The sequence below is a fragment of the Talpa occidentalis genome, unplaced genomic scaffold (assembly GCF_014898055.3).
Source record: "Talpa occidentalis isolate TD23 unplaced genomic scaffold, MPIMG_talOcc4v2.1 talOcc4.12, whole genome shotgun sequence".
Taxonomy (NCBI): domain Eukaryota; kingdom Metazoa; phylum Chordata; class Mammalia; order Eulipotyphla; family Talpidae; genus Talpa; species Talpa occidentalis.
The window spans coordinates 28,087,330-28,101,270 of NW_023601212.1; the positions used below are offsets into that span (position 1 = coordinate 28,087,330).

Genomic DNA, 13,941 nt, shown 5'->3' on the forward strand with positions numbered 1-13,941 from the left:
CTCTGGCTCTGGTGAATTCGCTCACCCTCCCGCGCTTCTGACTGTGCCCAGTGCTTGTATAAATAAATAAAAATAAATCTTTAAAAAAAAAAAAAAAAGAAGAAGAGAATGGAGTAATATATTCAATAAACTTCAAGACAAACCGCTATGGAAAGAATAGTATAGCTTGATTTTATCATGATTTAATTCGGTAGTGTGTGCTGGTGGGAATGAAAACTGGTCTAACCATTATGGAAAGCTGTATGGAGGCTCCTCAACTACTAAAAATGAATCTATCATATACACAGCAATTCCACTCCTAGAAATGTACCCAAAGAACACAAAAACCATTAATTCTTTTTTTTTTAAATAATAAATTTTATTTTTATATTCCCCATACAATTGCAACCCCCCCATTCTGACCCCAATCCCTCCCCTCCCACCCCCCCCCCCCAAAAAGTGTCTCTAGTTCATAGTTTTTTGTTGATTTTGATTTTCACTTTCTTATAGTTACTCATTTTCCTGGTCCCTTATTTAAGTTTTCTAGATTCCTGCTATGAGTGAGACCATCTGGTATTTTTCTTTTTCTTTCTGGCTTATTTCACTGAGCATGATCCCTTCCAGCGCCATCCATGTTGCTGCAAATTGCATGTGCTTATCTTTTTTGAATCCTGAGTAATATTCCATGGTGTATATGTACCACATCTTCTTGATCCAGTCATCTATTTTTGGGCATTTGGGCTGTTTCCAAAGCTTAGTTATTGTAAACAGTGCTGCTATAAACATAGAGGTGCAGGTGTTCCTTGGAATTGATGAAAAACCATTAATTCTAAAGGAAACCTGCACTCCTATGTTTTGCAGTACTATTCACAAAAGCTAAGATATGGAAACAACCTAAATGCCCAAAAACAGATCACTAGATCAAGAAGATGTGGTATATATACACAATGGAATACTACTCAGCAATCAAAAAAGATAAACTCATGCCATTCACAGCAACATGGATGGAGCTGGAAGGGGTTAATGTCAGTGAAATAAGTCAGAAGGAAAAAGAAAAATACTGGATGGTTTCACTAATAGGTGGAATATAGGGAAACAGAACAAAGGAGCAAAAAAAAAAAAAGACAAAACTTGCAGGCAAACTATAGATCTGAGGCATATAGCAAGGGAGAGGGAGGGAGAAGAGTCAAAACAGGAGAGGGAAGAGCACAAGGGACTATGGTGATGTTCACGGGTGAGGTGGTGGTGGGAAATACACTTGGAGGGAGAAATCAAATATTGTACAAAAGTGAACAATGTAAGAAAAGTTTAAAAAAATATTAGGTATTGTGATTTTCTTAGTATTTTCTATTTTATATCTGAACCACTTTCTTTTTAGTTTAAATCCATTTGATTTTTACACACTATATATGACGACCTTCCTCCTTAAAAAAATGCCTCAGACCCTCCCTGGTGGCCCAGGGGTTATATCTCAGCACTATCACTGCTAAGGCCTGAGTTTGATCCCCAGCTAAGGAAGTGACCCACATGGTACAACAGACCTCTCCTGTCTCGCCTGCTGCTCCCCTTAGCAATGTATTTCAGTACATCTGCCTATTCTGCTCCCCACTTTGTCTCTGGTGAATCCTCTCACGCCCCCCACCACCCACACCTCTGGCCTACACCCCAATTCTCCTATGCAAAACAAAACGAAATAGAATAAATAATGCCTCAGCTTAAAATCAAAGTCAAAATAAATGAAGCAATCAAAATGACAGTAGTCCCAAATGTCCTGTCCTAGCCCTGTGTGGATGAGTTATGACAACAAGTAACAGATCCAAAGTAAGTGCCAATTATTGGCAGGCAGAAATGCCTGAACCACTTCTTGAAGTCATGAAATTGGTGTGATCACTGCACTCATTTTACATCCATTCCAGCATTACTTACGCTCCGGGAAGCAAGGATCTGCTTCAGCAGCCGATGGAAATACTGCTGCTGAGAGTTGAGATATCGCTTGTACTGTGACTTGAAGCACAACTGCCGGTACTTGACCACCTCAGGGTTAAAATGTCCATCTTAAAAGAACAGAGGCACAATTACATATACATCAGTCAACAGTATTTTATGTGTGCTTAAAATGTGGTAAAGTGGGTACTAAACAGGAATACACATAGGGGGAAAAATCATCTATGTGGTATCTACAAGTCCAGTGGGAGACAGAAAACAATCGCATTGACAGTGTTTCACTATAAGTAAACCAACTGAAAAGAAGAGTTAAATTAAGAAACAAATCTCAAGAGAGACAGAGAGAGGTTAAGTCTCAGCACTATGAAGCTATTGGCAGCTACTGCAGCATGAGTTCGATCCCCGGCCAGGGAGCTACCCACATGGTGCAGCAGACCTCTCTTGTCTCGCCTGCTGCTCCCCTTAGCTGTTCCCCTTAGTGTATTTCAGTAGATGCACCTGTTCTGCTTCCCACCCTGTATTTGGTGAATCCTCTTAGCAACTGCACCTCTGGCCTACACTGTAGTTTTGTTTTTGTTTTTGTTTTTTTTTAAGATTTATTTTATTTATTTATACAAGCACTGGGTACAGTCAGAAGCGCGGGAGGGTGAGAGAATTCGCCAGAGCCAGAGCAGGGAGCAGAGCAGGCAGACTGAAGTACACTGCTAAGGGAAGCAGTGGGCGTGGCAGGCGAGGTCCGTGTGCCATGTGGGACCCTCGCCCGGGGCCGGGGATCAAACCGGCGCTTCAGAGGCTGCGGGCAGGTTCGCAACCCAGCGCTCAACCGCTGCGCCACTGGGGAGGCCCTACACCATAGTTCTTATATGCATAAATAAAAATAAATCTTAAAAAAAAAAAAGAGGTACTACTATAGCCTCATTTTATAGGTGAAGAAGTTGAAGCACAGCAAAGGTAAATGACTTGCTCAATGTAACACATAGCTAAAAAAGGGGAAACCAGTTTTTTTTTGTTTTTTTGGGGGGGAAACCAGGTTTTAACCCAGATAGTTCATTTCAGCTCCAGAGTCCAAGCACTGAACCACCATGTTATGGTACCTGTATGTGGAAAACAGGAAATTTAACCTTCAAGAAAAAAAGCCAAGAGTTTAGTACAACTGTCTGACATTATTTGGATTAACAGTCTACTTCTTTGCCTCTGCACTTCTTTGATGTTTCATTCCTGAGTCTTTAGTTTCCCTCACTTTCTGACAGCCACTTAATGTTTCACCTTCATTAAATTAATAATTTGGGTATACTGAGCTAAAGAAAATACATTAAGATTAATTTAACTCCTTTTATTATGGCTACTGGAAAATCTAAAATGGAACATGGAGCTCATATAATATTTCTATTGGCCTGTGTTGGTCTAGACAGCAGTGAAAAAGGAGAAAATAGTACCAGACAAAGTTGAGTACAAGGTAGGTCACATAGTACGTTATAGCTATGAATTTCATTCCCTAAAAAAGCAGTTGGTAAATATCTGAGAAGTAAAGTTTTAAGAAGCTCACTGGTAGCTGAGTGGAGATGGCTGCTGAAGAAGCCCAAGTAAGAGTTATGGATGAAAAAACAGTGAGTGAAACCAGGAAAACATAAAGGAAAGAAAGAAAAAAAAAACTAAAACAAGAGTAACTTAGAACAATGAATGGAATAGGAATTAGGAAAGAAAGTGGGGCTAGAGGCAAGCTGTAAAAGACATGAAAAAATCCAGGCAAAGGAAGGAAAATGTCAAGAGAAGAGGTAATCATGGCAGCAAATGGTGCAGACAAATCAGGAAAAGAACAAAAAAGCATCTGCTGGTTTAGAAATTACATGTTCACTGAAAAGACATGGAGCAGGAAACAAATGCTGACTGGAACAACTGATGGGATACAAATATAGACTGTACATATTAGACTGCAGTATGCCAATGTTAAATTTTATATTTAAATGCAGAATTTATAGAAAATGCGTTTTCTGTATTTCTGAATTTGATCATTGGTGGTTATGTGGAAGTATATTTAGTCTTCATGGAAGTATATTTAGTCTTCAGGGATTAATACTGAAAAATTCAGGAATGATAAAATACTCGCATATAGATCAGCAATAATAATAATAAGTTAACAATTAAAAAAATAGTGGTAAACTATAGAAAGCTGTGTGGAGATTCCTCAATCTGCTAAAGATAGGGCTTCCATATGATCCAGCAATTACACTCCTAGGTATTTACCCAAAGGACACAGAAACATTAATTCCAAAGAGCACCTGCACCCCTAGGTTTATAGCAGCACAATTTACAATAGCTAAGCTTTGGAAACAACCCAAATGCCCAAAAGTAGATGACTGGATCAGGAAGATGTGGTACATATACACCATGGAATATTACTCAGCAATCAAAAAGGATAAACTCATGCAATTTTCAGCAACATGTATGGAGCTGGAAGGGATCATGCTCAGTGAAATAAGCCAGAAAGAAAAGGAAAAATACCAGATGGTCTCACTCATAGCAGGAATTTAGAAAACCCAAATAAGGGACCAAGAACAAGACTAATTATAATAAAGTAAAAATCAAAATCAACAAGCAACTATAAATCAGACACATTAGAGGGCGGGGGGGGGAGTAAGGGAGTAAGCATCAAAACAAGGGTGGTGGGAATTGTATGGGGACTATAACCAAGATGAAAATGCATACATTGTGCAAAAATGAAAAATGATGTAAAAAATATATAAAATAAAAAAAATAGGGGTGAGAGTAAACAGGTAAAATGTTAACAGTAGGTAAACATGGTGAAGAGTATATGGATGTTTATTACAAACTGTAACTTTCCTGTAGGCTTGAAATTTATAATTTAAAAAGTTGAAGGAAAATAAAAGAGGTCATCAATGATGTTAGCTAAAGTAGTCTCCAAGAGATAATAAGGAATAACCACAAGGGGACAGGGACAGACTAACTGGAAGAGATTACTATGAGGGCCTGTCAAGAAGTGTGGAGAGAAATTAAAATAGTAAGATAATGAAAGGGACAGATGGTCAAGGACTTTTTTTGTAAGTATGAGAATGCTGATCACATCTATAGGCTAAAAAAGAATGAGAATAGGTACCCAAGTAGAGTGAATACACAGGATACAGAGAACTGTTAACTGAGGAAACAAGGTCCCAGAGGAGGCAAAAGATGAAAGGATCAAGAGCAGAGGTTAATCTTAAACAGAAGAAAAAAATCCTTCCTCTGAGACAAGCAAAGTAGGTCAGAATGGAAATGAATATAGTAAGCTGGGGTGGAGGTGGAAAGCTGATGGAGTTTGATAAGCATTTGGAACTTAAGGAAAAGGTGAATATTTAAAACAGAAATCAGGAAAGAGAACCAAAGGTAAAATAATACCAAAATGATAGCTCAGTTGAGACTGATAACCATAACAACCATGACCGTGTAATTGTCATCAGCAACACTAGGACTGAAATATGCAGAGTAAAATATGCAGAAATTCCTGCCTTGAAATTCCTGCCTTGACATTCCAGACCATCATGTTGTTTGGGGAAAAACATGCCAGCTCCTTGGGCAGCCTTACATAAGGGCCCTGACATAAACCCTCCAAAGCCAACCAGGCCCTATCAGTTTACTACTACCTGAGGAACCTGGCTTCAGTGTCAGGTCGTTGCCAACCACACTGATAATTCCTCTTTAAACTAATAACCCAATAAAGGAGGGAATGCCAATTTTAAACCCGTAAGATAATCAGAGGTTTGAAATGGTAGGACTGTTCCCCTCCAGTCCTTTGCAGCTATCACGTTGTCCAAGTCAACAAAAGTTAAGAAGATGCTGTGTCCTTCTGGGAACTCCTGCCAAAGCAAAGTCACCTTAGAAAGCAGGAGAAAAAGAGGCTTCTCTGCACCTCTCCATAGTACAGAAAGGGACTGTGACTTAAGTATGGCCCAGAGCCATTTTGAAATCCCCAATGCAGTAGCTCAAGAAAGGGTCATCAGTGGATGCAAAAGCCAAGGAGTAAAACAAATAAGATTATTACTTGGTCCCAAAGTAGTAAGCTACAGAGTGATGCACAATTACAAAGAAACATGATGTCCTTACATCAAGAGGACTTGGCAAACAACACAGAATCAAGTGATCAAACACATCACCACCAACAGTGCAAAAAGTGATACCACGTGCTTCCTAAAGTGACAGCGAGAACTAACATCTCCCATGTAGTGTTATTAACAAAAATGTTGAACCCATATCTAATCTATGAGGGAATAAGATGACAATTCCCCAAAAAGCAGAATTCCCCAATTCTCCTACTAAGGTGACTTTGCTTTGGCAGGAGTTCCCAAAAGGACTAAGCATCGTCTTGACTTTTGTTAATATGAACAACATGGTAGCTGCAAGTATCTTGGGCTCTTTAAAAAGGTCAATGTTTTGAAAGACAAGTTAAAAAATAAAAGGCAGACTGTGCTAGAACCAGGAATCAAAGATACATGAGATCCAAACACAGTACATGAGCCTTGAATGGATCCTCAATTTAAAATTTACAACTATAGGGCCTTCCTGGTGGCGCAAGGGATTAAGATGCAACCTATGAAGCTCTCCGCAGCCACTGCAGCACAAGTTCGATCCCAGGCCAGGGAGCAACCCACATGGCGCAGCAGACCTCGCCTGACTCGCCTGCTGCTCCCCTCAGCAGCATATTTCAGTCGATCTGCCTGTTCTGTTCCCCACTCTGTCTCCGGTAAATCCTCTCACCCCCCACAACTCTGGCCTGTACCCCAGTTCTTGTATGCATAAAATAAATAAATCTTTAAAAAAATAAAATAAAATTTACAAATACAAAGAACACTTTGGGAACAAGTGAAGAAGCATGAACATGAACAGTCCATGATATTATCTGCACAATATGAGATATCTTGGCTGTGATATTGGGAATGCAACTGCATGGGAGAGTCCTTGCAGATACACCTATATGCTGAAGTGCTTGGCAGCAAAGTGCCATGCTTTCTACAGAAATAATAAAACTGTGTGTGACACACACACACACACACACACACACACACACTCTCTCTCTCTAACATACATATGACAGCGCAAATGGCAAGCAAGCTGTCTTTAAAAATTTGGAGACCAGTCATATAGGGCAGCTCTAGAACGCTGGTAATGTTTTATTTCTTGATCTGTGTGGTGGTTACAAAGTCATATTATAATAAATCTCTAAGCAATACACTTATGACTTACATAGTTTCTACATGAGGTATAAAAACTAAAAAAAAAAAAAAAAAAAGACTGGCCCAGGCAGCAATGTGTTACACAAACCCACTCTCTCTACTGAATCGGTATCTACTATACATGAAAACAAACAGAATAAAATGAAGAAGTATTCACAAGGAAGAATGTGTTCCCATTTTTACCTTTCAAAAAAAAAAGAATATTGAGCTACACACCTCGGAAAAGCTTCTGAGCAATGTGCAGAGGGTTTCCAAATCGAAAGTTCTCTCCACTGAACAAGGCTAGGATGAGTTCATGCTGCTGCTCAATAATGTCTTCAGGAAAGTGAGGCAGAAACTGTTGGAGGTGTTCACGTTGAGAGTCACTCAATACTTCTTGCCACGTTGACAGGCTGACTACATCAAAGAATATTTCAGGCTAAGAGAATCAGGAAAGCAGTAAAAAGACAAACAAGAAAAAACCAAATTTACTCCATGTAAGTGGTAAAATGTGCAACAAAATTTACAATTTATCTATTTTTAAGTGTACAGTTCAGTAGCAGTAAGTACATTCACGCTGCTGTGCAATTAATATCACCACTCACGTTTTTAAATTCTTTAAAGTAAAATTCCATTTCTCTCCATATAACTCTCAAAACAAATATTAGTGAAAACTACATAAAAACAACATATAAACATACAGCCAATAGAAAATAATGATCCAGGGCCTCCCCGGTGACGCAGCAGTTGAGCGCTGGGTTGCGAAGCTGCCCACAGCCTCTGCAGCACCGGTTCAATCCCCGACTGCTCCCCAGCCACCGGAGGAGGGTCCCACACGGCGCGCAGACCTCTCCTGCCACCAGCTGCTCCCCTCAGCTCCCCTCAGTGTACTTCGGTCCTTCTGACTGCTCTGCTCCCCGCTCTGGCTCTGGTGAATTCTCTCACCCTCCCACGCTTCTGACTGCACCCAGTGCTTGTATAAATAAATAAATAAATCTTTTAAAAAAAAGAAAGAAAAAAAAGAAAATAATGATCCAGAAGCAAATGAGCTCAGTAGAGGATCCCATTTGGAAACCATTTCCGCCAACAGGAGTGTGATGGTGGATATCTGAGTGTAACTTAAAATGAGTAGCAGAGAAAAGTTAAAATGGGAGGAGAGAACTTGAAGAGTTGAGGTCACCTACTGTGAATGAGAAGCGGCAGGACAGACTGTTGAGTTTTCAACTCAACAATCATACACTGGCTATCTTCTATGTGCTGAGTACTCACACTGAATACTGGAGGCAGGAACAGTTAACAAGCAATTACAATAGGGTGTAAGAAGTTATAATTAAATGAGCAGTTACAAAGTACTTCACCTACAAGCACAAAAGAGAAGCACAAATCTCAGACTTAGGGTGCAGAGGATACCTACCAGAAGTGACATTTAAAATAGTAAGGGAGGGCCTCCCCAGTGGTGCAGTGGTTGAGCGTTGGGTTGCAAGGCTGCCTGCAGCCTCTGCAGCGCCGGTTCAATCCTGGGCCACCAGGCGAGGGTCCCAATTGGCGCACAGACCTCTCCTGCCGCCCGCTGCACCCCTCAGCAGTGTACCTCAGTCCTTCTGCCTGTTCTGCTCCCTGCTCTGATGAATTCTCTCACCCTCCTGCACTTCTGACTGTACCCAGTGCTTGTATAAATAAATATATATTTAAAAAAATAAAAATAAAATAGTAAAGGAAAAAAGATGTAGGCAGGTTTTAAAAAAATTTTTATAAAGATTTATTTTACTTATGCATACAAGAGCTGGGGTACAGGCCAGAGATGAGGGGGTGTGAGAGGATTCACCAGAGACAGAGTAGGGAACAGAACAGGCAGACTGACTGAAATACACTGCCGAGGGGAACAGCGGGCGAGACAGGAGAGGTCTCTGCGCCATGTGGGTTGCTCCCTGGCCGGCCAGGGATCGAACTTGTGCTGCAGAGGCTGCGGATTGCTTCATAGTGCGGTGCTTAACCTCTTGCGCCACCAGGGAGGCCCAAGAAGGTTTAAAATTTACAGAGCAAAATCATAGAAACAAAATAATAGAAAAGAAAGGGTAGAGTTGCCTGTGGGGGTAAAGGAGAGAAAGAGGAGCACAGTGGGTTTGAATGGTATTGGTAGGATTCTACTTCTTAAGCCAAGTGGCAGTAACATGGGTGATTTGTTACTGCTTAAACTTTATATATATGCATACATTTTATATGCTTTTCTTAGGGAAAAAACTTTAAAAATTCAGGCATTGTTTGGCTGGCACAAGGACAGAGCAAAGAGTAGACAGTAAAAAAGGAGTAAGGTACTGCAAACATGTTAAATAATTGTTCTAACTTTATCCTAAGGAAAATGGAATGCGACCCAAAAGACAATCCAGAAATGCAATTATCTAACAGGTATCTCTACTTGCACATACCAAAGCACCTCAGGATCCAAGATTTCCTGCAAACTTATTTTTGTACCCCAGTTTACTCCCAGCATCTCAGTATCTAGCATATAGTAGGTATTTGATAAACAAGTTTTGGCTGACTAAATGAATGACATAAAGAGAATTATTTGAAAAACAAGGCAAAGAAAAAAGAAGAGAGAATATGTATCAACTTCAGTACTTCTCCCACTCTATTGCCTCAAGTGGGAAAAGGAATAAGATAAGAGCAAAATGGTGGTTTTAGTTTTATCTACCATGTCTGTATGCTTGAAATATGGCAAAGTAAATACATGTTTTCACATACACAGTGCCTGACATATAGTAAGCACTTAATAAACAATAGCCCCTTTAATAATGATGATGATTATACAGTCTGCCTGTGAAAGTGGTCAATAGCATGCTGATACAACATCCCAGGGCACAAACTATTTATTGGACTAGAGGACTACTTTTTGAAGAGATAATATGTGTGGGTTTTATCTCAGGATTCACAACATAGGTAGCTACCATTTTAAAATAAACACAATTTTCTGAAAATACAAAATTTCTTATTTGCTAAAAATTGTTTTGCTAAAAATAGGACTTACAGGGTATCAAGTTAGGTTGGCAAGCATGCAAAATGTAGCTTACAATTACTTTCCTAATCAGAATAGTAAGTGATTTTACACTTCAAAAAACAGAGACATCAATCACTATGGCTGCAGAGTAGAAAATGAAAAAGCATAGAACACAAAAGACTGAAAACCTATAGAATGTGGAAAAGGTTGAGGACAGGAGCTTTCGGGAAGCTAACACTGAGGAAAAAAACAGGGATATTACTACTTACATCCTCTAGAAGATCCTCGGGCAAACTAACCCTGGTGCCCCCCAGAAGGCAGTCCTCCATAATACGTGTACCATGGCCATCTCCACATGGACCCAGTTCCAGGGGATCTGTCAGCATATGGTCCAAGGAGTCCATTGTTTATGATCCACAGGTAATCTAGACAAATACAAACAGTGATACCTCAAGACAGAAAGGCAGAAATCAGAAAGGCAGAAAATCAATTGGTTTTCACTATTGCTCCTTCAGAAAAAATATTCTGGCTCAGAAAATACTCAATCTCAAATCTAATACCTTATTCTTACACCCAAATGATAGCTTAGCTGCTCTTCTCCCTCCTTTTCATGCTGCATTCTCACTTCAAATTTTTCATCCTGTGAAGCAGTTTTCTCTCATTACTCAAAATACTTCTATAGTAACTCCCAAATCTAAAGAACATTTTTTATACCTTTGTTCTATATATGAGCAAAATGTGACTCAGATTAAATAATTTCTCTACTATAAAACAAGTTATCAAATGTTTTTATAACATTTGATAAAATGTTTTAAACATTTTATATCAAATGTTTATTAGTTAATTCTTTGTTCTTTCACAACAGAAAAGTTACTGAAAATCCCTATAGACTAGTAAACTGAGAAATTAACAATGTTATTTAATAAGTGCCCATATTAAGTGCTAGGTCTTTCATAAAACTCATTTAACTCTTATAACTTGCAACATGGGATTACTATATCTATTCTGCAAAGATACAAAGTAGATAACTTGCCCAACCTCAGGGGTAGAACTGAAACTCAAATTGGCCTAACTGCAAACTGCATATGTTAACACTCTACATGCATTTCAATATATCAATAAATCATGGAAGGGGAGTGTCTTCACAGGACTTTATTAGTACACATAAATTCCACAGGTGCTAAACAATAAAAGTCAGTGGCCAAACAGCTTTTAGTTGGTCCAGCTATTATTTATAGCCATGTAAATATACTGCTATTTTTCTCCTTTCTGAAATAACTGAACACTACTAGGCACCTTCAGAAAAGCATATATTAAAACATTTTTAGAGAGCATTTCATAACACTGATAATTGGAATCAGGGGTAAACTGAGGACCAGGAACCTAACAGGACCGCAGGGAACTTGAACTCAATTAGTCTACAAACCCTGGCTCTAAATCCATTTCTATCTCCTGTTCCTACCAAGTTGGGGTGGGGGGGTGGGTGGCGGGAAGGAGGATGTGTGGAACACAAGGAAAAAAAAAGACTTACTCCAAACACTGAACTTCTGATCTCGGTGATCTTAGCATAATATTTCTTTATCCATAATACAAAGGGGAGCTGAACCAGGCCCTCTCTACTGCTACTTCCAATCCTGGAAACCTGCACTGAATAATCTCCAGATGGGTGACAGTTTATATGACTTAATGTAGTCATGCAATGTGGCAATGTAATAACGTCTCATTCCAAAATGTTCAAAACGATAAAGAGCAGGTCCTAATGGCCTGTAATACTACTGCTAAAACAAGCACCTTTTCAGTAAATTACCTTAAGTTATCTAGAAGAAATTTCAGATCTATGTAAAGATTCTGCAGAAAAGATTAATATTGCACAAAGCAGTTGCATGGTCTCCAAGTGCCTCTGCCTCGTCACTTTCAACACGTGGTAAATTACACCCTTAACATTCCTGGTACCTAAATAACTGAAGCAGGTGAGAAAGCACAGAACAATTGCCTTTAACTTTAAAATGGGTGGGTGGGGGGAAGGGAAATCTAGAAGCAACCTGATGCTTAAGAATATAGTGCTCTCAACAGAACTGACAGGAACAGGGTGATGGTAGCTGCAAAGGAGGACCTCCTGTTTCTAACTAGCTCCCAAGTTTCTCCAATTTACGGTGGACATACAGCTAAATTAAATCTATTCAAGTGGCAACCTTTGCCCTGCTACTACATTGAATAAGATCTCAAAATACAAAAAGCAATCAACTGGGAGAGGGCTGGAACCCCGGAAGCCAAAGATTTCTAACTGAAGTCTGGTGGCGTCCTACACCTCTTGTGAGGCGAGGAAGGCCTCCCCCACAGGTCTTCACCCTGCACCTGGACTAGCCTCACCTGAGACCCTCCCCAAAGCAGAAGCTACTCCCTTGTCACCTTCCGGAGCTGCCGCAGGGTCCAAATCGGTCGCCCCTGCAACCCCTCCCCGGCCGATGTCGCCCCCAGCCCAAAGCCCGGGTGCTGCCCCCCCAAACTGCACCGCAAGGCCCCCGCCCCCTCCCCCACACCGTGCCTAACCCTAACCCCCACCCACCCGGGCCGCCCGGTCCCACCACGCCCGCTTCCCCGTCCCACGCCCACAGAAGCAGAGCCCCTCAGAGACCAGCCGCGGCCACCTCGGGCTACCCCGCCACGCTCTGAGCCTTCCGCCGCCCCGACCCAAGCTCACCTGAGGCCCGGGCCCAGGTCTCCAGACCCGCTGTGCTCCTCGGCCCGCGGGCTCCCAGACGCGCTCGCTCCCGCCAGGCGTCTCAGTGCGTGCACGCTCCGGACTCGGGCGGCGGAAGAGGCGGGGCCTGGGGGCGCGCGGGCGGGGCGGGGCTGGGGCCCGGCCTGGGCCAGGGGGCGGGGCCTGGGCGGGGCAGGGAGGGGCCGGGGCGGGGCCAGGCCGGGGGCGGGGCCGAGGGCGGGGCCGCCCTAGGGGAATGGTTGCGGTCTCGCTGGTCTCACCTGGTGTGGAAGCTTCGCCAGCGCTGAGACGGCGTCGGTAGTCTTCGCCCGGCTGCGAATTGAGGCTTCAGCGCCCACGATGGAGTAAACGCAATTCCACTCGCTAATGTTTGCAGAAAGCCTAAGTGTGCGCAGCATGATGCTAAGCACTTTGTATCCACTACCTTTGTACTTTGAACCTTTGCGTGCGCTATGCACATAATAATTCCCTTTTCTGCAGTCGAGACTGCCGCGGTTTTTTGAGTTTCAAGTGGGGAGAAGGCGAACAGAGTCTGTGTCCCTGGCATGTCCCTATTTCTTCCTCCCGTCTCCGGTACCCTCGACGTCCGGCAAGAGAGTACACACACAAAAGAAATAGATTTTAGATGAAATTCAACTTGGCTCTTGTTAATTACCTAGGCCCCTGTTTTCTTACTGGATTTTTTAAAAGAACAATTTAATACTACTTATTCCACAACTACTCCTACCCGAGGTGGAATCAGTTCTCTCGGTCGATTTGAAGAGAAACTGTCGGACCAAACTAATATTCCTCCCTGTTGGAAGAGTGGTTTGGGAAACAATGACCCATTTTTGCTCCCCTGTGGCTGCCCACTTGCCTTTTGGGGCGGGACAGGAGAGGGGGTGAGGTTGGGGGTGGGGGGGTGTTCTTGAATTATAAGTCTTGAAATAAAATGTCAGGGGGACGTCATGTCAGGGGTTTCATCCATAAATTCCCTTACCTTAGGATTCTGACCAGACAGTAGTGAAGTAAAGAGGACAAACACTGTAAATTCTAATATTAAAAAAAAATTTTACGAACTCAGGAGCTTTTGTAACATACACACAAACAAGGAAAAT

At 41.6% G+C, this 13,941-nt stretch overlaps 1 protein-coding gene across 3 annotated transcripts in view; it reads right to left on the reverse strand.

Moving 5' to 3' along the window:
- The window catches only part of NFRKB (nuclear factor related to kappaB binding protein), a 36,447-nt gene extending 23,522 nt beyond the window's left edge, over positions 1 to 12,925 (reverse strand). Inside the window, exons 1-4 of one of the 3 annotated variants that reach the window (XM_037505632.2) lie at positions 12,824 to 12,925; positions 10,392 to 10,547; positions 7,365 to 7,566; positions 1,906 to 2,033 (exon numbers count right to left, since the gene is read on the reverse strand). In XM_037505632.2, coding sequence (XP_037361529.1) covers positions 1,906 to 2,033; positions 7,365 to 7,566; positions 10,392 to 10,526 — 465 coding nt within the window. In that variant the 5' untranslated portion in view covers positions 10,527 to 10,547; positions 12,824 to 12,925. Of the gene's footprint in view, positions 1 to 1,905; positions 2,034 to 7,364; positions 7,567 to 10,391; positions 10,548 to 11,929; positions 12,497 to 12,823 lie in introns of those variants that run through there. The other 2 variants (XM_037505634.2, XM_037505633.2) reach the window with 2 other exon arrangements.
- Between the last annotated feature and the right edge of the window lie 1,016 nt (positions 12,926 to 13,941).